The sequence below is a fragment of the Gopherus flavomarginatus genome, chromosome 3 (genome assembly GCF_025201925.1).
Source record: "Gopherus flavomarginatus isolate rGopFla2 chromosome 3, rGopFla2.mat.asm, whole genome shotgun sequence".
In the NCBI taxonomy this organism is placed as follows: Eukaryota; Metazoa; Chordata; order Testudines; family Testudinidae; genus Gopherus; species Gopherus flavomarginatus.
The window spans coordinates 282,783,927-282,807,901 of record NC_066619.1 but is presented as its reverse complement, the minus strand read 5'-3'; the positions used below and the strand labels follow the sequence as shown (position 1 = coordinate 282,807,901).

The window sequence follows — 23,975 nt, the reverse complement described above, 5'->3', positions numbered from 1 at the left end:
GTCAGACTGATCCGTGTGCACGAGAAAATAATCTGTACATGTTTTAGTTCTGTGTCTTTTGCATAGCAGCTTTCGTCTAAGTGGCGTCCTAAAGCACTGTACAGTTATGGGGCTAAACTGTAAGAGGGTGACAATTCAGTGTAGAGCAGAGACCCTAGGAGTAATGGAGCCTGAACAGTGAGGGAGCTGTGAGGAGGCAGTGAAGGGATGGAGAGGAGACTGCAGATAGATGCGCACAGGGGAGTAGCCACAGATAAAATCTGTGAGCTGGAGGTGGAAGAATTTAAGACAGGTGGTTGCTGGCTGGATCTGGAGATGCACAGGGAGCATCAGCGGGGGTGTTTGAGCGTGATGGTGACGTGGTGGCATTTCTGTGTTCCTGTGAATCACGGAAGTGCAGGGCTGGAAGGGGCCTCGAGAAGCCATCCACATCCAGCCCCCTGCGCTGACACAGCAACGTACACACAGTACAGTCTGGAGAACTGGAATTGGGGGAAGCAAAGAGCAAGGAATTGCAATAGCCATAGGAAAGAGAGAGGAAAGCAACCATGAACTCAAGAGACTTTGTGGTCTGCCTGTCAGAACACACTGGCTTTTGAATGCAGCCAGCCAACACTGCGTCATTAGAAACTATGGTAGAGCCAGTGCTCCAGAAAGTGTTTCCTTCTCACCCTCACCAGCAGGCAGAACCCTTTGGGATATGTCTATGCAGCACGGGGAGACTTGCACTAGCACACTAAGAACAGCAGTCTGGACGTTAGCACGGGTTAGCCACCTGAGCTCGGACACAGGGGGTCAGACAGGCATGGACTTGGGTGGCCAGCTCAAGCCACCGCCAATGCCTCACCCCCACGCCGCTGTTCTTAGCATGCTAGTTCAAACGGAGCTAGCATGAGTTTGTCTAGCAGGGCTGGGAGGGACGCACCCAGCTGCTCTATCGACATGGCCTTAGATTTTCCCTGAGATTGTAAATTCAGAGGCAGTGCAGCGTCTTGTAGTTACCCTGCTGGTTCCGTGTGGCTGAAGATGCACCGTGAAACCCAGCTCAGCAGGAGAGAGACAAGGAAACGTCAGAGTCCAGACGGCGAAGGGGAAAGAGCAGATAACTTGCTCACCCCTCCCTACTCAGAGCAGGGTCCTGCCTAGTGCTTAGAACAGGGACTGGTGGCTGGAGTCTGGGGTAGTATCTGCAGCTCTGCTGATTCAGTGGTGTAACAGGTTCTCACACACAACGGGATCTCTGCTAGGTGTTTCTAGGCCTCCAGTCACCACTGTAACTAAGCACCAATATGAGACACAAATTGGTGCAGGAGGGGGGAGTACGTGCTATTGGTCAGTGGTGGTGACCCTACCTTTAGCTTCTTGGACTCCACTTTCTCCACGCTACTCGCGGTGACGGTCTTCAGCTTTTCCAGGCCACTGCTCAGGGCAGTGGTCAGGGTGGACCTGTGCTGCTTCTTCTCCCCAGAGACCTCTGCCACAGCAGCACTTATGGGCTTCACTGGATGAGGACTAAGGAGCAAAGGAAGTCAGAGAGTTAGCACCACACAGAGCTGGGGGACGGAGAAGCATGTCTGCCCTTTGGCTTCTCTGCCTGTGGGGGAAGTCAGCTGTACATCAGTCAGTGGGCTCCACACAGCTGCATCCTCCACCAGGCACCACACTGAATGTTTACCTGCTCTTTTGGGGCGGGGGGTGGGGAAGGGGTGGCCCACAGAGTACTGCAGTGCAGCCCGAAAGTTCTGAGAGAGAGAGAGAGATGACCCCTGGAGACTACAAATCCCAGAATGCAATTCGTCCTCAATACAGGGCGTCAGGCCCCACTGCTTGCTGGCACCCACGGTCTCTCTGTGGGCTGCTCTAACCAAGATGGCAGCATTGCATGCTGGGGCCTGCAGTCTGACAGCCACACCTTAGTGACAGTGTTTCAATCTGCTCCATTTTGGGTAAGTTAGGCATAGCTCTGAGGCTCAGGGCTCTTTGCCCAGCTAAGGACCTTGTTGACCACGTCCTGGGCCCCCTCGGGATAGCGTTTGGAGCCATTCCGGACTGGCTGGGGAGTTACATACCACTATGACCCACAGCTGGTGGGCTGCCTATTGATTATTTCCCCATCTGTGAGAACACTGCAGATCTGCTAACTCCACCAAGTCATAACTGCCCTATTTTAGGGTGTAAATATACACAGTTATCTCTAAGAGTCTGATTTGTCTTGGTGCATTTCAGACTCAAAGGGGAACTGCAGTATACTGGAAAAGACTGGTGTGACTTGCCCACTTTAGGGATTACAGCGAGGATACACCATGCACGCCCCACGCCCCACACCCCACCTCCTGGCCCCATGCACCAAGGCCAGCAGGACTGCACTAGATGGTCTCCTGGCAGTTGGCCATGGTGGGTAAGAGCATCACAGAATTTGCACTAAAATACACGACCCAAACTGCATAGGCGCAAGCACCTTCCCTGACAGACAAGGAGGCTATTGCTTTTCTGCCAGCTGCTGCCCCACTCCACCCCCTGCAGTCACAAGCAAGGCTGCAGGCTGCATTTCTGGCCTCAGCCAGGGGTGATTGTCCTTTGGGCTGAAGTCTGGGCTCCCCACAAAACAGAGAAGCGTCCCGAGCAAATTGCGCTGCCAACTCCTAATGGGGAAGAGAAGAGGTGATGTGTAGGTTATACCTGAAATCTGTGTCATGACATTCAGTAAATAAACACAAACCGAAATGCCATGAAACAGATTTACTCTGCATACGCAGCAGCCATGCTGCAAAGAATTATAACTACAGCTGATGCATATACAAGCTAACACATTACTTATCCCATCCCGCGTTCCATCCGAGGAACTCAAAGTGCTTTGCAAGCATGCATCAGTTCTCACAAAACTCCAGGGACGCAGGCAAGCCACTGCATTTACAGATGGCACAATGGCTGCGCAGAAGAGAACTGCATTGGCCAAGGTCACTGGCAGGGCTGGGACCAGAACCTCTTCTCTCCTGTTGCAGGCCTGTGCTCTAACCACTAGACCATGTTCCTCGTCAATTTCTAACTGAGCACAGGGGATACCAGGCTTGAAACTTGTGCCTCAAAAAGGTTAACTCAGGTTCAGCCCAAAGCCATTTACAATGCAGATAAGTTATGAAGCTTCCTCTAGCTAAAAGCTGTGAATGAAGAGAGGACGGATCAGAAACTCTGAACTCCTGAATTCCAGCTTCATGCAACACAAAGGACATCCTTGGCCCTTACCTGGTCCTTTCTGGAAGCTTCTTTCCTATTCCAACTTCTTGGTGGGCCAGCAAGGATGCTCCACATTATCTGGTTACTGATCGCTGCAGGAGATTTTAGTCTCACGTCCTACAGCTCCCCTCTGAGCAAGCCTGCCAGCTAGGAGGGTGAGGCAGGACAGCTGAGCAGTCAGGCCTAAACACAATCGGCCGGCACCCTCACATGGGCCTCAGTCTGAGCAAAGGCTTCCTACTCATCATTTGAGAGCACACAATACACACCCAGCCAGCCCAAGAGAGAAAAACACAGTGGAAGGGAAAAGGAAGAGGTTGAAACCTCTAACAAAAGGTTCACATGGGGACTGGTTGGCAGAAATAAGTATCCTCAGAAGAGACAGCTCCTCTGCCTACAGGAACATTTTAGATGTTGAAGGCACTTTCTCTGATCCAGGCTCACGAAGCCACTGAGAAACAGCCTCTAGATGCAAGCTGGGACCACAGAGGGATGATCAGGAGTTGCCACAGATACTGTCAGAAGAAATTTCATTTCTCCCCCAGCTCAGCTTGTGTGCGGTTTCTTAGTTCTCCTGCTCGGCAGGGGATGCGTTATAGGATTTGCCTGCTGTGGAATTTTGGGAGAAATTCTTCCCCCACACCCAAAACAAGCTGGCAAAAGTATTATTTTTCCAGCAGTGCCACATTTTTGTCCAGTATCCCCCCATCAATACAAGAGGTGTCTGCAGCCAGGACTGTGGGGAAAAGCTACTTTGAACAGACAGCAGGGATTGCATTTGCCTTACCAAGTTACCTTATTACTAGTATCCAGCTCCGTGCTTTGCAAGGTCTAGAAGGTGAGGGATACATAAAGATTGGGGACAGGGGACCAGCCCCAAGGCACTTTTCCTCCAGCATATTCTGGGCAAGAGACTTACTGAACAGAAAAACAGCATTTTGTAGGCCTGTCTCTGAAATCCCAAAGGACTTTTTAAAAAGTTGCACTGGATTTGATCAGCACAGCAGATTAATGGCAGAAGCATTTGGCACATGTAAGAGGCAGCTGATACGTTAAACTGCCAAGTTTTTATACACTTAGTGCTGAGGGTAATTAACCACTGGAACAGCTTACCCAAGAGGCGGTGGGTTCTCCACTACTTGGAGTCTAAGTCAAGGCTGGAGGTCTTTCTAGAAGATTCACCCTAGCTCAAAGTGAGAACAGTGGCTGAGGTTCTCTGGATTGTGTGGTACAGATCAAACTAGATGATCAGAATGGTCCCTGCTGGCTTAAAACCTACGCATCTTTCAAGGGGGCAGCTGCCATACTGTTGGTAAGTGGCATTTGTTATACCAGCAATGGAGAGAGTGTGGTCTAGTGGTTACAGCACAAGACTAGCATCAGCAGTCTCCGGTTCTAATCCCAGCTTTGTCTAGTGACTCGTCATGCAATTTCAGACAAATCTCTCTGTGCCTTAATTTCCCTGAGGAACTGAATTCCTAATGACCTCCATCACAGAGGTATCATGGAGCTTACATTTCAGTTGCTAAGCACCTGGAGGCTCCTGAAAGGGTCAGTTTTCATGAATTTCACAGCAGTTTAAGATTAACAACAATAGAGCAATGGCCTAGTTTTCAGTCTTCACTACAGCTTCTCCTGCCTCATCTACTGAGCAGCGCTTCCTGGGCCACATACCATGTCAGCTGAGATTTCCTACGGGGAAGCTGCAGCTTTCAGTGAGATGCCAAGACAATGCAGTCACAGGTATTTCTAGACAACTACTTGGAAATCCAGGAGTTTTAACATCGGTATCTAAAGTCCTGAGGAGTCTGAGAACAGGCCTGGGAGCCAGGAACACTGAAGTCAAATTGATTCCCTAGATGTCATTCCAGTTCGTCTGTAACACACTTTGAAGATGTACCGTGCCAGGGAAGTGGAGAAGTGATCACTGCAATGCTCCTTACAAGTGTTTCTTCCAGATGGTTAATGTGGTTCGCATGGTGCTGCCAGCTCCAAGGGACAGAGCTACACAGGGCTGTCCCTAGCCATTTTGGTGCCCTACACAGCCCACTTGTGGGGGGGCTTTGAGGGGCTCCAGGCCTCCGCGGGGGAGGGAGAATGGCCACTTCCTACAGGAAGTGAAGTGACCTGGCCCCAGCCTGTACTGCTCCCCTGGCTCCCAGGTTTAAGTTGGGGGAAGGGGGTAACTCCCCCCCCCCGCCACTCACCAGCGGCACGGCTGGGAGCTAGGGGAGCAGAGCAGGGGTGGGAAGAGGCACGGCTGGGGCAGACCAGGCCCAGGGTCATGAGGAAGAGGCGGCGGAGCAGGGGCTGGAGCAAGATGCAGCTGTGTAGGGCACCAGAAAATTTGGTGCCCCAAATTTCCTGGTGCCCTACACAGCTGCGTACTTTGTGTATGGGTAGGGATGGCCCTGGAGAGACGGTTGCGGCATTGCAGGGGAGACCATTTTTATTTCCTGGTTTGCAGAGGTTTAAGTTTACCCACCCTCCATGTTCTGCTGGGACACAAAGTAGTGCTGGGGAAGCTGAACTCTGCATTACAACTTTTGGGAGCAGTTAATCTTAAGAAACACCCAGATCTAGCCCCACAATCTGCTGGTGTCACCAGTTAGGTTCCCTTTCAGCAATACTGTGCCACTCCAAGGAGCAGAGAGATCAGAAGTATTGTGAGAAATGCCACTCCCATTTGAGTTTTCTGAACAGTGGGTGCAGCTGACCTGCAATGACATGGGAGAAGCTATTTTCTGACTCAGTTCCATTAGCAGTGCTTTATGGAAGCATAAAATTAACTCTGGGGTTTAAGATCTAGGGTGCAAACTTCTAGGAAAATTCATATAAACCTCAAATTTACAGGCAATTACATCAGTAACTGAGGGAAGACGGACTTAAGCAGTGGCTGAAAATTAAATCGAGAGTTTCCCAAAAATGTCCCGAGGACATTTTTGCCTACAAATTAGCAAGTTGAATATCAGCCTGGTTCTATCATGAGACAGTCTATGTACAAGAGTTACTGGGTGAAATTTTAAGGCCTGTGTTACGCAGGAGGTCAGATTAGCTAACAATATTTTTAACATCTCTGAACCTATATGAAACCAGGCCTGAGTCTGCTGCAGTCACCATGAACAGCTAACATAAAACATCCCACCGTGTTCTGGGCAGAAGATCTTCTCCTGCACCATCTTATAGAATCATAGAATATCAGGGCTGGAAGGGACCTCAGGAAGTCATCTAGTCCAACCCTCTGCTCAAAGCAGGACCAATTCCCAACTAAATCATCCCAGCCAGGGCTTTGTCAAGCCTGACAAGTTTCCTTGCGTGAACTGACCTGGAAGCAGTTTTAGTAGACACCAAAGTGCTTATCTCCCTGTTTCACCGGCTGTCCACCTGTCCGGTTTGCGTCCGTTTCTGTTTGCGTAGGTGGAATGTTAAAGCAGACTGGGACAGCTAACAGCTCTAGCATTGCTACTGTGACCAGCCGCCACCACCTGGCAAGCAAAACACCCAGTGCTGGAATCGCTGTCATTATGGCGAGGAAGCGGAAGGCACAGGAGTCCTGCTCCTGGCACTCGGAAGCTGGACTAGTGGAAAGTAGTTGGGGAAGTCTGCCAAGGACTGTTTTCCAGTCCCTGTTCCTGCACATGTTTGTGTCACAGTACATAGTCCCAGACATACTTACTCAGCATCTTACCAAAGTCAAGTTGCTACGAATGGGGGAGTTTCTCCAGGGGCAGGAGGTGGGGGTGGTAGGAATGTTTTCCTACCCAGACTTGTTCCATGGCTGCAACTCCACCTTCACGGCTGGAGTAGTCTCCACGTCTCCCGTGCCCCTACTCCACAGCAGGGAATGAATGACCTGTGGATGCATTGCAGTTGTACATCCACTGCCCCCAGCTCCAAGTCCTTGCTGAGCAGAGGAACAGGGAGTCCCTGTACAGGCGGCCTCTCCGGGATGCACTGCGTGTGACTCCCCATGTCCTGCCTCACCCCAACCACACTGGTTTAATGACAGGAGCCCGCACTGGCTGCAGGACGGTGACGGAATTGGCCCCAGAGAGGCGAGCTGCCTCCACTCATCTCAGTGGAGCCTTCCTCAGACTTTTCTGACTCGATCTTCGATTCACCCTTCCAAACTGGCGTATGAGCAGAACCTCCAGGAGGCTTCGATCACCCCCTCCTGCCCGCTCCACGCCCTCCCACTCTCCCGGCGCTGACGCAGAAGAGCCTGGAGAGTCCAAGTTACAGACCTAAGCCAAATGTGTCTCGTCCATTCCTACTGACACCACTCCAGCTGTGACTGGCTGAGACCTGCTCTGTCTATCCTTGAGGCAGTACATAAGTCGCCATGCTGCCTGGGAGCAGAAATCTGGTGGAAAGTTCTCTTTCCATCAGAACCAGCCCTTCCTCAAAGATTTCCGGCCCCCTTTGCCTCCTCAGCTTTCCCTGGAACAGCCACCCCAGGCACCAGCCCTATGTTTCTCTATCTGCTGGATGTGTCACTTGTTTCCCAAATAAATCTTTCGCTCCTGCTCTAGATCTGAGGATCCTCCTGTGTCACGGTGTGCGTCCTTCTACAGCATCGTTCACCTGGGGATCTCAAAGAACTTTACAAATATTAATGAGTTAAGCTTCACAACAGCTCCATGAGGCAAGTATCCCCATTTTACAGATGGAGAAACTGAAGTCACTGCAGGTTAAGTGACTTGCCCAGCTTCAAACTATTGAAGGAATCGGTGATAGAGATGAGAACAGAATCCCGATCTCCTGGTTCCCAGTCTTGGGCCTCAACCAGAAACCATCCTTCTTCGCACAGATGAGACCTGCCCTGGACTGTCCTTACAGTCAGTTTGAAGATGGCGACTAACCAATCAGTGTGTATTGTACACACAGAATCTGACTGGACCACACACTGCCTGGTGCCTAGCATTACCCTCTTTGGATTTGCAGGACACATCTCTTTCCATGAAGCCCAGTAGCACTTATCTGTACACAATGATTTTTTTACCTGCAGGTTTTGAGCCAGTTTAACCTGTTAGAGCATAAATAATTCAGTTAAAGACAGCACGATCCAAGGCTCTGGCCAACGTGGAGCCATTAAATGGTAAAATAATGGACTGATCCTGAGGTCATTTAACATGCAGGCCTCCCACTGAAGTCAAGGAGAGCTCTGCACGTGAAAGGACTACAATACAGGGCCTAAAAGGAAAAGGGAATTCTATTGCACCCCATCATGAGCTGGAAAGGGATTCTCAGGCTGTTGAAATCCCTACCAGCACCTTAGAACTATGTTTTTCCGGGTGCAGCAGAAGTCAAGACGATCCATCAGGGCCTAAGACAGCTCTCAGATGGGTCCTCACAGTTCACCCTGAAATCAATAGGCACCTCAAACCTGGGAGCAGAATCGATGTGCTGTGAGTAGAGACAGACCCATATAACGTTCCCTTCTTCTCCCAGCCAGGCCGCACAAAGGTGTGCCGGGAAAACAGGATGAGCCACAGAACACACCTCTACCTCCAGAATCTCCCTCGGCTTCTACAAGTTACAAAAAACTCTGACTCGTGGTTAAGACTGGACTAGACCTTCTCTCGATACTCCCCACACCCCCAAATATTTTAGGGACAAAGTCTGTTCATCTGTCTACCACCAGGATTCCTCAGAAGAGGCTGATCTCAGCTGCAGTTATGCTTTAGCTAGGGAGAGAAGAGAAGTTTAGTACCCGAAGGCCACTACAAATAAAAAGAAAAAAACCAAAGCTGAATGAATGAAGAACAACTGCTAACATGCCATGAAGCGTTTCATGAGAGCGTTAGTGGGCAGAAGTGTGGGGACGCCCCCTTGCTGGACACACAAAAGAAGGTATGTATTTTGCAAGAGCAGTGCATGGAGGACAAGGGAAAGTTTGTGGGGAGCTCAAGTTAGTGCAACACTGAGCGCCAGCAGCCTTCACAGTTCTGCGGGGGCTCAATTTTTAACTGGGGCAAATTTGAGGAACATTTGCACTACTAGCTCTGAGCAAGCACAGGATGGCCGCAGAGACTCCCAATCCCAGTTCAACAGAGCTGAGGATTTAAACCAATCCAATGAAACTCTCAGAGGCCTACAGGGTTTTATTTGAAAATGGGATTAGCATGCTTCACTTTGGAAGCGGATAAAGATCTGGGGGGGATGGGGCGGGAGAACAGCAGTTTCCTTTGCTGCATGAATTACTTGACAACTTTGGCCAACAGATGCCCTATCTGCAGGTGCTACCTAAAGGCCTAACAGTGGAAGGGAGAAAGGGGGCTATTTTCCCTCAGGGACACACCCTTCGCCTCCCCCAGAGTGCTCACCTGCTTGTCTGATGGAAAGAGGGCTTCTCAGCCGGCTGTGTCTCCTTGGGCAAAACCGTGAGCGTTGAGACTTTCATGCCACCGGTCTGCAGCAAAGGGCAGGAGGACTGGGCTGCTGCCCGGCTGGTCACTGCAGGCACCCCAACAGTTGTAGGGCACACGATCGGGGAAGGGAAATTGAACTGCTGGGGGTTAGTCGCAGCCACAAGGGAAGGTGTGGAGAAGGCCAAGGGCTGGTTGCCATGCAAGAAAGGAAACTCAACTAGCTGGTCCCCTGGGAGGTTAGCAGGCGGGAAGCCATGTGGAGCAGCTTCCTCATGAAGGTCTTTGAAGTTTAAGCCTCCCTGACCAGGCATTTCAGGTGATGTGGCCTGAATCGGGAGCACATCTGGTGGCTTTTCCACAAAGGGATTGTTTGGGGAAGAGGGGCTGACTCTGGGGGTAAAAGGGTTGCCCAGGGTGGAAATGTCCTCCTGCTCTCTGCTCTGCTCCTCGCTCACTGGCCTCCAGAAGTCAGCCTTTTTGAAGTCTATCACTCGATCTGCTGACCGGCTAAGCCGCTGACTCGACAATGGCTCGGGCCTGTCAGCTGAATAGCCACTCTGCTCCGACGCCCTGGTGGGGCTCACTAACGCTGCTGGGGTTTGAGGCTCCCGTTCAACTGGCTGGGCTGATGCTTTGCTAGGATGGCCCTGTTTATCTCCCTGTCTCAGTTTAGGCTTTGGCTGTGAGGGATGCTCCTGCAGAGCTGACCTTTCAAGCTGGTTAGCTGGGCTGGGGCTTGGGCTTGGGTAGGGCGTAGCTGGCCGCTGCTCCTCCACAGCCATGCAGAACAGCACCGATTGGCTGGATTCTGGATCTCTGGGAGTATCGGGGTCTGATGGAATCAGCTGCTCAGGGAGTATTTCGTTCATCTCTGGGAACGCCAGTGCAGTTTCCGACAAGCCCCACTCAGTGCCGGAGCATCGCTCAGTGAACTTTTGTGACTGGGGAGGGAAGCCTGGCTTTACCATTTCCAATTTGTTTGCGTCTTCTTCAGCATCTGGCAGGCCTAATCTGTCTAGTGAGAATTTCGAAGGGCAAGTCTCGAACTGCTCAGCCCCAACCTCCTCATTTATCTCTAGCAGGTTTTCCCCAGAAGAGGTGTCCCGTTCTGTGAACTCATTAGCTCTTGCCTTCAAATTAGACACCCAGTCCTCTGTGGGGGAATCAGCAGCTCCAGCGACCGAAGGGACATACCTCGCTTTTGCTTCAATTATCACTGCTCCCAGCGCAGGTGGGCTGGGAGTCACTGGGGAAACATTCTCTCGGCTTACAGGGGTATATTGCAGGTGAATTGCCACCTCTGGGCCCTCCTCATTTTCACACTGATATTCGTTGCCTTGCTGGCTCCGCTGTGTCTCCAAATTGGCTTCATCACCTTCCTCTCTGAAATCCCCTGGTGTGAACCATCTCTGAGGCTTTGGCGGTGGTGCCCCCATGGTCATCTCCAAACCTGCTGCCCCGCTGCTCTCCTCCTCTCTCTCTGGGGTCTCAGTCCATGCAGCGGAGGGGATACATCTCTCATGGAAGTCAGAACCTAGTTTCATGCCGGCTTCATCTGCCTCCAGTTGTGCAGTAATCTGAAGCCCACCTCCAGGTGGCTTTATATCAATCATCCCCTCTGTGTTACTAGAATCCTGACCATCACCAATGTTGACTACAGCTGACAGCTTCTCTGCTGCTTCCAGGTCCGACACCAACGATGGTAGGGCAGCGTTATTCCCAGAAAGTGCCTCACTGGGTTTCTGCAAGACTAAACTGCTTTTGGTCAACAGATCTGGGGCACTCACAGGGCTGCTTTCCTCTTCGAAGATGCCCTCATCGGAAGGTGGACATGGCCTGAACCTGCTCTCCTGAACCTCGTGTTCCTTCTCGGCAACGGTTCGGTCACTTTCCGATAGCCTGCCAATTGTTTCTGTGCCTGTGGTCGTCCACTCGTCTTCCCCTGCACTACTGGGCTCCTCCTCATCGTATGATACAGTCGTTTTTTCTCCATGCACCGTTTCTCTGTCCCATTTCACTCTGGCACTATTTTGAGTGGCCAATGCTGCTGCATCCTCCTCCTTCCCGAAAGCTCCCACTGCAGACCAGGCTGACAAAGGTAAAGTGGTGCTAGTTTTCTCACTCTCCAACAGAGAACTTAAAGGCAAATGACCCAACACACCGTCTCTCAGTGTAGCTTCCTGCGCTGTCTTCAGTAAGTTTGCTTCCATTCCTTTTAAGATCGTGACATCTGCCCAGGTCCCTGGACTTAGAGACACTTCATCGGCAGCTTGTGGCTCAGCCTTAGCTATCTCAGTCTTGTTTTCCTGAACTAGTTCAGCTGGGATTTCTGTTGGACTTGGATCATCCACATAGGCCAGGCTCTCCATAACTACAGACGCCAAAAGGCTTTCCTCCAGAATTTCTGGTTTGAGTCTACTCGTTGCAAAGGCATCAAAGTTATCATCCCAGTCAAAGACGGGAGGGGCAGCAGGAGTCTGTTCTTGAGGAGGGCGGAGTCCTTGGGATGTGGGAGTGGCTTCTGGAATAGGGGCGCCAGCGCTTTGGGTTGAAGACTCCTGCTGTGGTTTGTTAAGTCCTATGGAGGCAGAGAGACTGTAATCCTCAGAGGAGTAAAGGTGCCCAACGACCTCTTTGGTAGCATGCGACCCAGACTGGAAACTAGAGAAAAAGTGAGTAGGGGAAGGAGAGTTTAGTACCTGGTCAGCAAGGAGGTCCTCAAAGAAAGGGTTGCTGTGCAGGGAGTGGAGGAATGGGTTGGCAGGGGACAGGCATCCAAACTGGCTTTCTTCAGTAGCAGTTAAAAGGTTAGTGCTTAGCATGCGAGCAGGATGGACTATACCAGCAGGAGGACACTGGACAGGGGACCATGGGGAAAAGTGAGAAGGTGCATCTGAGCTGGTTTCTACCTTAGGAGACACTTCCAGGCTGTGGAGGGAAGACAAAATAGTCCTCCTGGTTAATACTGTGACAGCGCTTAAGTATATTCACCCCACCCCACCCACCCACCCCGCAAACACTTATGGTCAAAGCTGTGCAGTGCTGCAGGGATCACACATTCCTTCCTGTTAAGCAGAGCAATGATTAAGACAGAGATGCATGGATAGTGCATGCGCTGGTATGAAGGAAAGGGAAACCCTTGTTTCAAGGCAGCTCTCGTAACCACCCCCCGCCCCGTTTCTTTACAACATACAGAATTCCTAAAGCTCTGAACCACAGGGCGTGGGGGGTAACTAATGACCTTAGAGGAACGCAGAACTGGAGAGGGGCCCCAATCCAACGCCTGTGGCCCAAACTCCCTGTTCACTGATTGATAACTTGTATTGGATGCCAATTTTCCAAGTCCCTTTCTCACCTGAGTCATCCCACTGAATTCAGGAGGGCTCCTGGAATAAGTAAGGCTGACTCACGTGAGTCAGGCTTGCGAGCCCAAGCCCGTAGTGACTTACTCCAGAGTCTGGTCATTTGCTTGGTTTCACATCAGGTCACCAGAGACAGGCTCTCAAAATCCTCCCTTTCCCCTCCTCCCTGAACCCCCTGAATACTGAAGTCAGCACAGGAACTGCAGTTATAGCTAAAGAGAAAACAGATGATGAACAGCAGGGGGCAGCATGTGGCCAGGGCACTGGGCTGGGAGTCAGGAGACCCAGGTTCTGTTCCTACCTCTGCTGCTGGTTCCCTGTGTGATCTTTGGGCAAGCCACTCCCGTTCCACACCTCCGAGGCGCTTAGCTATCCCTTGTCCCACTCAACAAGAAGCTGAAGGGATCTCAGCACCACCAAGAAACAGGCCATTAACCCCCACTCTCCGCATCTCAGTTTCCCTGGCTGTACCAATGGAAATGCAGATCCTTTCCCATCTTTACAATAGGTCAGAGACTATCCTCCTCCTCCTTTATGGAGCATTGCCAGCTCAAGTCATCTCATTTCACAAACCTCTGGAGTGAAGCCGCATGAGGCCCTGGCAGCAGGATTACCCCTGGGCTGAGACACAGAACTTAAACTTGCATGAGGTCACACGAAGTCCCTGGTGCAGCCAGAGATTCCCACTCCCAGCCAGTATTTCAACCACAAGGCAATCCTTCCCCTCAAACATTTTCCTCCAAAACTCAGCAGTGAGAACCACAAGGGATAGCTGAATCCCTAGCCCCATACCCCCTAAAGGCTAGTGCTTTGGGGGCACATTTATCCCAACAGCCCCCCATTTCCAGCAGCACCCGGGGGCAGCGCCCTTCCAGCAGCTTCAGACTCTGAGCTGTTAGAACAGGGAGGTAACACACTCTGGTAGCATCTTCCCTGCCCCAGACTTCAGATCATATGCCCTACAGCCAATCAGTGGGATTATTGCCCTCTGGCCTCTGCATAGATCCACCCCTGTCCCCTGACAGCAGGCAGAGGGGTGGTTGGGCCCTCAGTAGTCACAGCAGCCACTAAGCCAGCGTCTCTCTGTGTGTAGGTAAAGTTCAGCTAGGAGGAAATGTAAAAAGCATCTTCTCTTCCATCTCCCTTCAGCCTTCTCTCACAGAGACAGTTTACATAAGAACACAAGGCTGCGTAACCTCACTGGAGCTTATAGGAACCACCTGACTTCTCGTGCCATCAAGGTATTTTAAAATAAATTTCCCAACGAAATTCTCTTCCCCTGCTCCCTTTTTTGTGATTTATAAACTTCTCCATGAAGGCTGTAAACCGAGCTCGCTTCCTTAGTAAACTTCAGTCATCACATGCCTCTAGGCGGATCTGGTACTGCCAGGTTGTTGCCCAAAGCCAGGCTGTGCAAGGTACGCTGGCAGATTTCCAGAGTAGGAAACAAACACAGCATGGAGGCAGGTTTTCAAAACCAGAGCTGTACGTAAGAGTTTAGATGGAATGGGGGAAAGCTGCAGCAAAGGCCAAAAGGCTGGCCTCGAAAGCCTCAGCAGAGCTGCTTTGGGGGGAACACAACGAAGACAAGTTAAAGAATCACAGAATATCAGGGTTGGAAAGTCATCTAGTCCAACCCCCCTTCTCAAAGCAGGACCAATCCCAACTCAATCAATCTCTGGATTTTTGGGGGATATTATTGTTACATATCTCACGCCACTTAGACTGAAAAAACACACACACACCCCATTTACTTTGTGTTTGACCCATTTTAGCTTCTGGCTAGTCAGTTTCACCTGCTGTTTGTAGATTTGTTCTACAATGACCAGAGGAGAACCCCCACACACCCCTTTTATTTAAAAGGAAAAAAATGTCATTTTGAGGCAAAGGGCGGAGTTTGGGGGGAAGATGCAGTGCCTGAAGTTATGTTACTTTTGCATAGTGGACTGGATTTCAAGTTGTCTGTGTCCCTGGAACAGGAGTGTAACAAGAATTCGTTTTTACACGGTCCCATCCATTCTGTTGATGGAGGAAAGGATCCGTCTATTCCTCCTCTCAACAGCAGCTCCAGCTAAGATCCACACTAGACAACTAGAGCAGTCAAAGAAATGCAGTTCTGGTGAAACTCAGATGAGCCTTCCGCTATAAGCAACCTCCCCGCAAATTAGTTATTTTTTAATGTGATAGAGAAGAAAGCTACCCAGGTGCAGTGTTGAAAATCAAGACGAGATTTTTTTACAATGAAACGAAGGACTCACTGGGACAGATAAAGCCTCTGAATTTCACACACGTGGTTTGTGCCCCAAACCATAAGGCAGTCCCAGCCCATGAACCTTCACTAAGATTGATGAATGTGGCCCAACATCAACTTGACACAAACCAAACTTTGGGCACATTCTTCCAGGGTCCACTGCAACCATTTTTCACAGACCGAGCATTAATCATCCTTAAGCAGAAGACAGAGTGCTGCTACAGGAGTGTATAATGGCCATCTCTGTATAATTCCATGGAAGACAATGGCATTACATGATAGAGCCATTTTATTGAAGTATTCAGAAGCCTTTCAGTGGCACTCGGTACTGAAACATGCAAATGCCTATCATCACCCCTGCTTTACAGACAGGAAACTCGGACGGATGACCCAAATTCCCCACTGCCTGGCACCTTGTGTTGCCATTCACATCTGTGCACAGCAAATATAAAACCACCACCAGGGTGAGAGCAGAGAATTTGGATTTGGGACCATTTTACCTCCCTGTGGCACAGAGTACGTGACCCCACAAGGAACCAAGTGGTAGAGACCCAGGGATATCCCACAGAAAGTCTGTGGAAAGGCCAGGAAGAGAACCCAGCTCTCCAGAGTTCTGGGGCCATGGCTTTAACTACAAGCCCATCCCCTCATCCCACAGAGCCACTGTCATATTTGTTTAATCGCCTCTAGTGCTGCAATTCCTGCCTCCAATCCACCTTCGCTCAGGGAGTGAGCCCTAGAAGGGGTCTGGATTTTTCTCTTGACCTTCCAGCTCTACAATGCTCCATGGCTAAATACACCAGCAATCCCTGGCCCAGGGCACGCAGCATTGCACCTGCAGTGCTAGCTCTGAATTGGTTTCGGTATTTTTGGCCAAGCAAAGCGAGGCCCTACACTGACCTTGATGGCATTTCTCCATTTGTACATCTGTAACACGACAACTTCGGAAAACCGTCCCCGAGCGATGGCAGAACATCGAAGAACGTTCAAGAGAGCACCAGGCAGAGCCCTGCTGATTTCGGTAGAAACTAAAAGAGCCTGAAATTAAACCATAAACTGCCCATTTTGTGATGCCAACAGAGGAAACTCTCTGGCACCCTCTTGCTGCTATCTACACATCACAGGCAGCAGCTTACTAGAATGTAGGCTGAGCTGTATACCCACACAAGGCCCTTCTCCCCATTCCAGCCAGGTGGCTCCAAATAGACCCTTTCCCGCTCCCCAATCAGCTATCCTGCCTTCCTGGGCTCTTGGCCCCAATCTCCAGCCAGGCCCCTCACACTCTGGCCAGCCCCATCTCCACCCCGACCTACATTTGCACTTAAAAGGTTGAACAAAAAGCACAGAGCTCGGTCAACATGAGCAGCAAAGTGTGCAACCCTCTGTCCTTAGCTACAAAGTCCTGTACATTTTTCCCTGTGGATTGCGAGAACTAGATTTCTGCTGGAAGAACAGGAGTTACTGGAAGTATATCCATGTACGCCGTTCTGAGAAGGATCTGCCAGCCACTGCTCAGCCTCCTGACCTAGAGCCAAAATCCTTCCCACCCTGAAAATAAGAGTATGAACTGTCCCCAACACCCAGGGCATCCTTCCAGCTCTCAGCTATATAGCTATGAAGGGATCCACTTTAGAACAACATTTTTAGCTGTGGCCCAAGAGGCTGGTCACAGTCTTTAGAAATCCTCCAGAAAGCAGAATTCCTTCCTGCTTGTTTTACTCCTCTGAAATAAAGGAACTTTACACTAGGGGGCGTGTGTGCTCTGCACTGCCTTTAATTGAAAATAAAACCCAAAAAAAACCACCCTTCTTCTGTGTAATTCTGAGGTCAAGGAGCAGTCCTGAAAACATCAGTGATGTTTGATGTATTAGGATCAGAGCTACACTCCCACCCTGCCTGCTTTGCAGAGCCTGACACCCAACATTCCCGGTTTCTGATTTCTCTGGCACCACGCCTCCGAGGCACAGCATTTCCATTGATTGTCTCCACCGCTTTTACATCTGGAGGAGTTTAACTGACTTCATCTTGCTTTCACTTTTGTCAGTCTCCTCACCTCTCCCACATACATTCCATTTCTCTCCCTCGCTGGCAGCTGGCCCCTTACTTCCCTCTCCTGTCAGAAGAGTAGCCCTGGCTGGGAGTTTGAGTATGGCCCATGCATAACGGAGCGCTGTGCAGGCAGAGGTCTGATCAAAGAGCTGGGAGCCAAGAACGCCCAAGTTCTAACCCAAGCTCTGACACCAGCAACCCCTGGGATCTTGTCGGTGTCACTTAGCCACTCTGTGCCCCATATTTCCCATGTGTAACATTGTGATAATACTTGCCTATCCCACAGGGCGGCTGGGGACTGACTAGTAGATAAATGTTTGTAGAGAGTTCTGAAGTATTCAGTGGGAGTTGAATTTTCTGCTACAGTGCTATCCATGGACACTGCTTGGAGGCGCTTTCATATTAAGTTCTGAATGCTCAAAAGGAGAAGTGACCCCTTCTAGGGCTACACTACTCTACCCCCATCTCCTGTCTCCATTATTCGGAAGGTCTACCCCTGTGATCAGTTCCCATGCCTGCCTCGACTGCTACACCCAGCTCCACCAGCTGCATGAAGAAACTGACACGATTCTTGAGAGCATGGCTTCTGCCTACCAGTGTAGAATCAAATGAAGTAAAAATCTTAAATGAACTAAATTGTACTATAGAATCTCTATGGATAGTAATTTCATGCTTGAAAAACAAGAATATAGCAGTAGGGCTATATTACAGACCACCTGACCAGGATCGTGTTAGTGACTCTGAAATGCTCAGGGAGATTAGAGAGGCTATTAAAATAAAAAAACTCAATAATAATAATGGGGAATTTCAACTAGAGGAGAGTCAATTCTTGATTTAGTCCTAGGTGGAGCACAGGATCAGGTCCAAGAGGTGAATATAGCTGGTCTGCTTGGTAATACGGACGCTCCCCGACTTATGCAAGCGTTCCGTTCTGGAACATCTTGCGTAACTTGAATTTTGCATAAGTCAGGAACATATCCCGGACTACTACGCAAAAAAAAACCCACAACAACTTTCTAGCTTACGGAACTTTTTCCATAAGTGCAAATTTGTGTAAGTCAGGTTTGTGTAATCCAGGGAGCGTCTGTACTGACAAATTTAATTATATTATGAACTTCCCTGTGGCAGGGAAAACTCCAGAGGCCCAACATTGTAGCATTTAATTTCAGAAAAGGGAACTACACAAAAATGAGGAGGTTAGTGAAAAAGAAATTAAAAGGTACAGTACCAAAAGTAAAATCCCTGCAAGCTGCGTAGAAACTTTTTAACGACACCATAATAGAGGCTCAATTTAAATGTATACACCTATTAAAAAACATAGTAAGAGAACAAAAAAGAGCCACTGTGACTAAACAACAAAGTAAAAGAAGCAATGAGAGGCAAAAAGGCATCCTTTAAAAAGTGGAAGATAAATCCTAATGAGGAAAATACAAAAGAGCATACTCAAATGATGTGTAAAAATATAATCAGAAAGACCAAAAAAGAATTTGAAGAACAGCTAGCCAAAGACTCCAAAAGTAATAGCAAATATTTTTTTTAAATACATCAGAAGCAGGAAGCCTGCTAAACAACCAGTGAGCCCGCTGGACGATTGAGATGCTACAGGAGTACTCAAAGATGATAACGCCATTGCGGAAAAACAATGAATTCTTTGCATCAATCTTCACTGTTGAGGATGTGAGGGAGATTCCCAAACCTCAGTCATTCTTTTTGGGTGACAGATCTGAGGAATTGTCCCAAATTAAGGTGTCAATAGAGATGGTTTTGGAACAAATTGATAAACTAAACAGTAATAAGTCTCCAGGACCTGATGGTATTCACCCAAGAGTTCTGCAGGAACTCAAATGTGAAATTGCAGGACTACTAACGGTCATCTATAACCTATCATTTAAATCCGATTCTGTACCAAACGACTGGATGATAACTAATGTGATGCCAATTTTTAAAAAGGGCTCCAGAGGTGACCCTGGCAACTACAGGCCAGTAAGCCTCATTTCAGTATCTGGCAAATTTGTTGAAACTGTCGTAAAGAAGAAAAAATCCATGGTACACCCACACCTTGAATACTGCATGCAGATGTGGTCACCCCACCTCAAAAAAGATATATTGGAATTGGAAAAGGTTCAGAAAAGGGCAACAAAAATGATTAGGGGTATGGAACGGCTTCCGTATGAGGAGAGATTAATAAGACTGGGACTTATCAGCTAGGAAAAGAGGCGACTAAGGGGCGATACGATAGAGGTCTGTAAAATCATGAGTGGTATAGAGAAAGTAAATAAGGAAGGGTTATTTACTCCTCCTCATAACATAGGAACTAGGGGTCACCAAATGAAATTAGTAGGTGGTAGGTTTAAAACAAACACAAGAAAGTATTTTTTCACACAACGCACAGTCAACCTCTGGAACTCCTTGTCAGAGGGTGTTGTGAAGGCCAAGACTATAATGGGATTTATTAGGGAGCTGGATAGATTCATGAAAGATAGGTCCATCAATGGCTATTAGCCAGGATGGGCAGGAATGGTGTCCCCAGCCTCTGGCTGCCAAAGCTGGGATTGAGCGACAGGGGATGGATCACTTGATGATAATCTGTCTGTTCATTCCCTTTGGGGCACCTGCCATTGGCCACTGTCAGAGGACAGGATACTGGGCTTGATGGACCTTTGGTATGACCCAATATGGCTGTTCTTATGTATGTTCTATACAGCAGCAGTGAAAGTGACCAGAGTGGTGTTAATTTCACTCTGAAGCAGTTGGCAAAGATCTGAGCAGCAGACAGGGCTGCAGGCTCAGGGGACACTGCATCAGTGCACATTTCCACTCACATGCGGAAAAAAATTCTTCATAACTGAAAGGGTTAAAACTCCTTTTAAAAAGTGCTGCATTATGCAGGTCCCTTCACTTGCCAGAGGAAAATTCTCCCTCCCCTGTGGGAAACAGGTTTTTTGAAGCCCTGACGTCAAGAACACATTAACACCTTGCACCTTGCACTTACAGCACATTGCAACTTGGCAGGATTGGAACACATTGTACTTTTGTCCCCCTTTTACAGGGGACAGACAGAGATTAACTGACCAGTAAAATGCATCCAGTCAGCACTAGAACCCAGGAGTCCTGACTGCCAGCTCCTTTAACAACTGGCACTCTCAGCCAAACCTCTTTAAATACGGGAAGAGAGGTGCTGAACTCCCATTCTAGAAATTCTGCTCAATACCTGTTTTTGACAGTGCGAAAAAAAGAAGTTGTATGACGACCACTCCTGTGAACATCAGAATGCAAATAGGCATTTCCCACCCCCAGGAGTGTAAGGTGATGGAAGGCTAGGTATTTGCCAGAGAACCCAAGAACCTGAAACTCCTCCTACAGCCTCTGTGGTGCGGTGGGGATTCAATCAATTATTTTTTACTCCTGTTTGAACTTAAAGAACAAAGAAACAAACATAAAAAACCAACAATTCTGGCATGTGGCGGGAAAAAAATCTTCCCATTTTCTGGATGTTAAATTTCGGTGCCCGCCCTCCCAGAGAAGTAAATGAAACACCCAGACTAAAAGCCCTTTAAAAGCTTCAGAACTGTACTGAGCTAAAATCCTTTCCCAGTAACTGTGACAGTGCTTGACCGTAAAAGAGAGTGCCTCCACAGAGCCATGCTGCACCAGAGAGCTGTTCTCACAAAACTAAGAAGAGCAATAACCAATATAGCACTTTACAGTCCAAGGATCTCAAAGCTATTACCAAAGTTAACGGATCTCGCATCCACCCCCAGATTTACCCCAACTGCAAAATTGGGATAAGGAGGCACAGAGAGCCGCGTGCCCAGTCCTGCAACAAATCTGTGGCAAAGCAAGGAAAAGAATCCAGGGGACTTGGCTCCCAGTCCCCAGATCTAATCCCTGAACAATACATTCTCATCAGCACATGGGCACCAATTCAGCTGAAGCTTTTTCCTCCATTATCCCCTAAATATTTTTAGCTCCCCAGTTAAGAGCTGCACAGTGAGAACTTAGAAAAAAAAATCAGCTGGGTAAGGCTGAGCATGCTTGACTTCAGCGCCCTTTAAAATATTGTATTTGTCTTTTTAACTAGACACTGGCAGCCCAGTCACATCAATTCAAACCAGCTTGGTACTGGAATAGAAGGAGGTTATGCCAGCTTCCTAGATATCCGCTTGTAGGTTGTGTTCTCTTCACTATGCCCCCTGGGAAGTCAAGGTGTTTACCTGAGACAAACCATTCATAGGCGTAGTCAGCTATAAAGTATTGCTCCTGTGGGGCATGCGGGGGAATAAAGGGTAAAGAAAATATTTCCCATCAAATATTTTGTCACAGACATTATGAATTCTTTGCATCGGTCTCTACTGTTGAGGACGTGAGGGAGACTCCCAAACCTCAGCCATTCTTTTTGGGTGACAGATCTGAGGAATTGTCCCAAATTAAGGTGTCATTAGAGGAGCTTTTGGAACAAATTGATAAACTAAACAGTAATAAGTAACCAGGAACAGGTGGTACTCACCCAAGAGTTCTGAAGGAACTCAAATGTGAAATTGCAGGACTACTAACTGTCATCTGTAACCTATCATTTAAATCAGCTTCTGTACCACATGACAGGAGGATAACTAATGTGATGCCAATTTTTAAAAAAAGAGCTCCAGAGGTGACCCTGACAACTACAGGCCAGTAAGCCTCACTTCGGTATCGGGCAAATTGGTTGAAACTATCGTAAAGAAGAAAATCGTCAGACACACAGATGAACATAATTTGTCAACATGGTTTTTGTAAAGGGAAATCATGCCTCACCAATCTACTAGAATGCTTTGAGGGGGTCAACAATCATGCAGACACAGGAGAACCAATGGATATAGTGTGTTTAGATTTTCAGAAAGCCTTTGACAAGGTCTCTCACCAAAGGCCCTTAAGCAAAATAAGCAGTCATGGGATAAATGGGAAGGTTCTCTCATAGATTGGTAACTAGTTAAAAGATAGGAAACAAAGGGTAGAAATAAGTGGTCAGTTTTCAGAATGGAGAGAGGGAAATAGTGGTGTCCCCCAGGGGTCTGTACTGGGCCCAGTCCTATTTAACATATTCATAAACGATCTGGAAAAAGGGTAAACAGTGAGGTAGCAGTGTCAGAGGACAGGACACCGGACTTGATGGACCTTTGGTCTGACCCAATATGGCCGTTTTTATGTACACCCTTGATACTGGGCTCTTCAGCATGCAAAATCCCTGACCCTGCCACTGGAAATCAATATACCTTGAAAGGGATTGGACCATGGGGATGTACCTGGCTGGACATAGTGGAGGCTTTTCCAGATTTCCCCTATAAACCCAAGAGGAAAGAGAGACACATGACAGGACAGCCCCTTTCACCACACCCTTTTCCTAATAGGTTCTGTAAGACCCTAATATTTTGGCAGCTCGTGATTTTAGATCCTGAAGCACGACAACACTAGAAATTATTTAAGTGTCAAACTGAGATGGGGCCAGCAAGGTCTAGCAACACTAGTTCCTCATCTGGCTCCGTTACAAAACCCTGCAAACCACACACACGGCTCGCTTACCTAACACATCTTCCTGTTGGCATTCACTTGTCCTCGTTTGCCACACACACTCACTGCCCCTCTGCCATGTATATTGGCCAAACCGGACAGTCTCTATGCAAAAGAATAAATGGACACAAAACTGATATCAGGAAGCATAACACTCAAAAACCAGTAGGAGAACACTTCAACCTCTCTGGCCACTCAGTAACAGACCTGAAGGTGGCAATTTTGCAACAGAAAGACTTCTAAAACAGACTCTAACAAGAAACTGCTGAGCTTGAATTGATTTGCAAATTAGATACTGTTAACTCTGGCTTGAATAGAGACTGGGAATGGCTGAGTCATTACACAACTTGAATCTATTTCCTTATGATAACGATCCTTACACCTCTTGTCAACTGTCTGTAATTGACCATCTTGATTATCACTACAGAAGTTTTTATATATATATATATATATATACACACACACACACACACACACACACACACACACTCTTCTTATATGCTCCATTCTATGCATCCAATGAAGTGGGCTGTAGCCCGCGAAAAAGACGGTTACTCACCTTTGTAACTGTTCTTCGAGAAGTGTTGCTCATATCCTTATGAGCTTAGCGAACAGGAGCTGCTAACAGGGAGTTTTGCAAGGGAGTTCTCCAGGTGAAGGAGGAGCACATACAGCATCTGTGGGGTAAGTGACTGTCTGCAGTGTTTGGGTTTGTGTGTGTGTTTGGGGGTTACTTGCTGTGTGCTGAGCTTGTGTTTGTCAGTCTGTTTGGTTTGTCTGTTTGAAGGACCGTGTGCTGTAGCTGGCAGTTGGAGGTGGAGCTACTAGGAAGGTTTGAAAGCTAGAAGCCTCTGGTAATTGGCTGAGCCTTAACCAGTGGGAGGGGCATTCACTCAGGCCAGGGCTTTATAAAGCTGCGCACAAGCGACCAGGGAGCTTAGCGACCAGGAGCTGCTAACAGGGAGTTTTGCAAGGGAGTTTTGGAAGGGGAGTAGGAAGGGAGGAGGGGTCCCTTGTCGGTCTCATCTGTGACCCATTGGTCCCTTGAACCCATAACCTGAGCCACATCGAAAACCTTTCTGTTTACAGCAAAGAGGAGCGGACAGAGAGCTGTAGACGGGAATTTGAGAGTTTGACAGAGGGAGGCTTACAATGGTGAGGAGG

At 48.6% G+C, this 23,975-nt stretch overlaps 1 protein-coding gene across 3 annotated transcripts in view; it reads right to left on the bottom strand.

Annotated features, from left to right (window-relative positions):
• The window catches only part of RAB11FIP5 (RAB11 family interacting protein 5), a 111,741-nt gene that overhangs the window by 5,034 nt on the left and 82,732 nt on the right, over nt 1-23,975 (bottom strand). For all 3 annotated transcript variants that reach the window (XM_050943293.1, XM_050943294.1, XM_050943295.1), the window contains exons 4-5: nt 9,561-12,266; nt 1,353-1,512 (exon numbers count right to left, since the gene is read on the bottom strand). In XM_050943293.1, the coding sequence (XP_050799250.1) occupies nt 1,353-1,512; nt 9,561-12,266 (2,866 nt within the window). The remainder of the gene's footprint in view (nt 1-1,352; nt 1,513-9,560; nt 12,267-23,975) is intronic.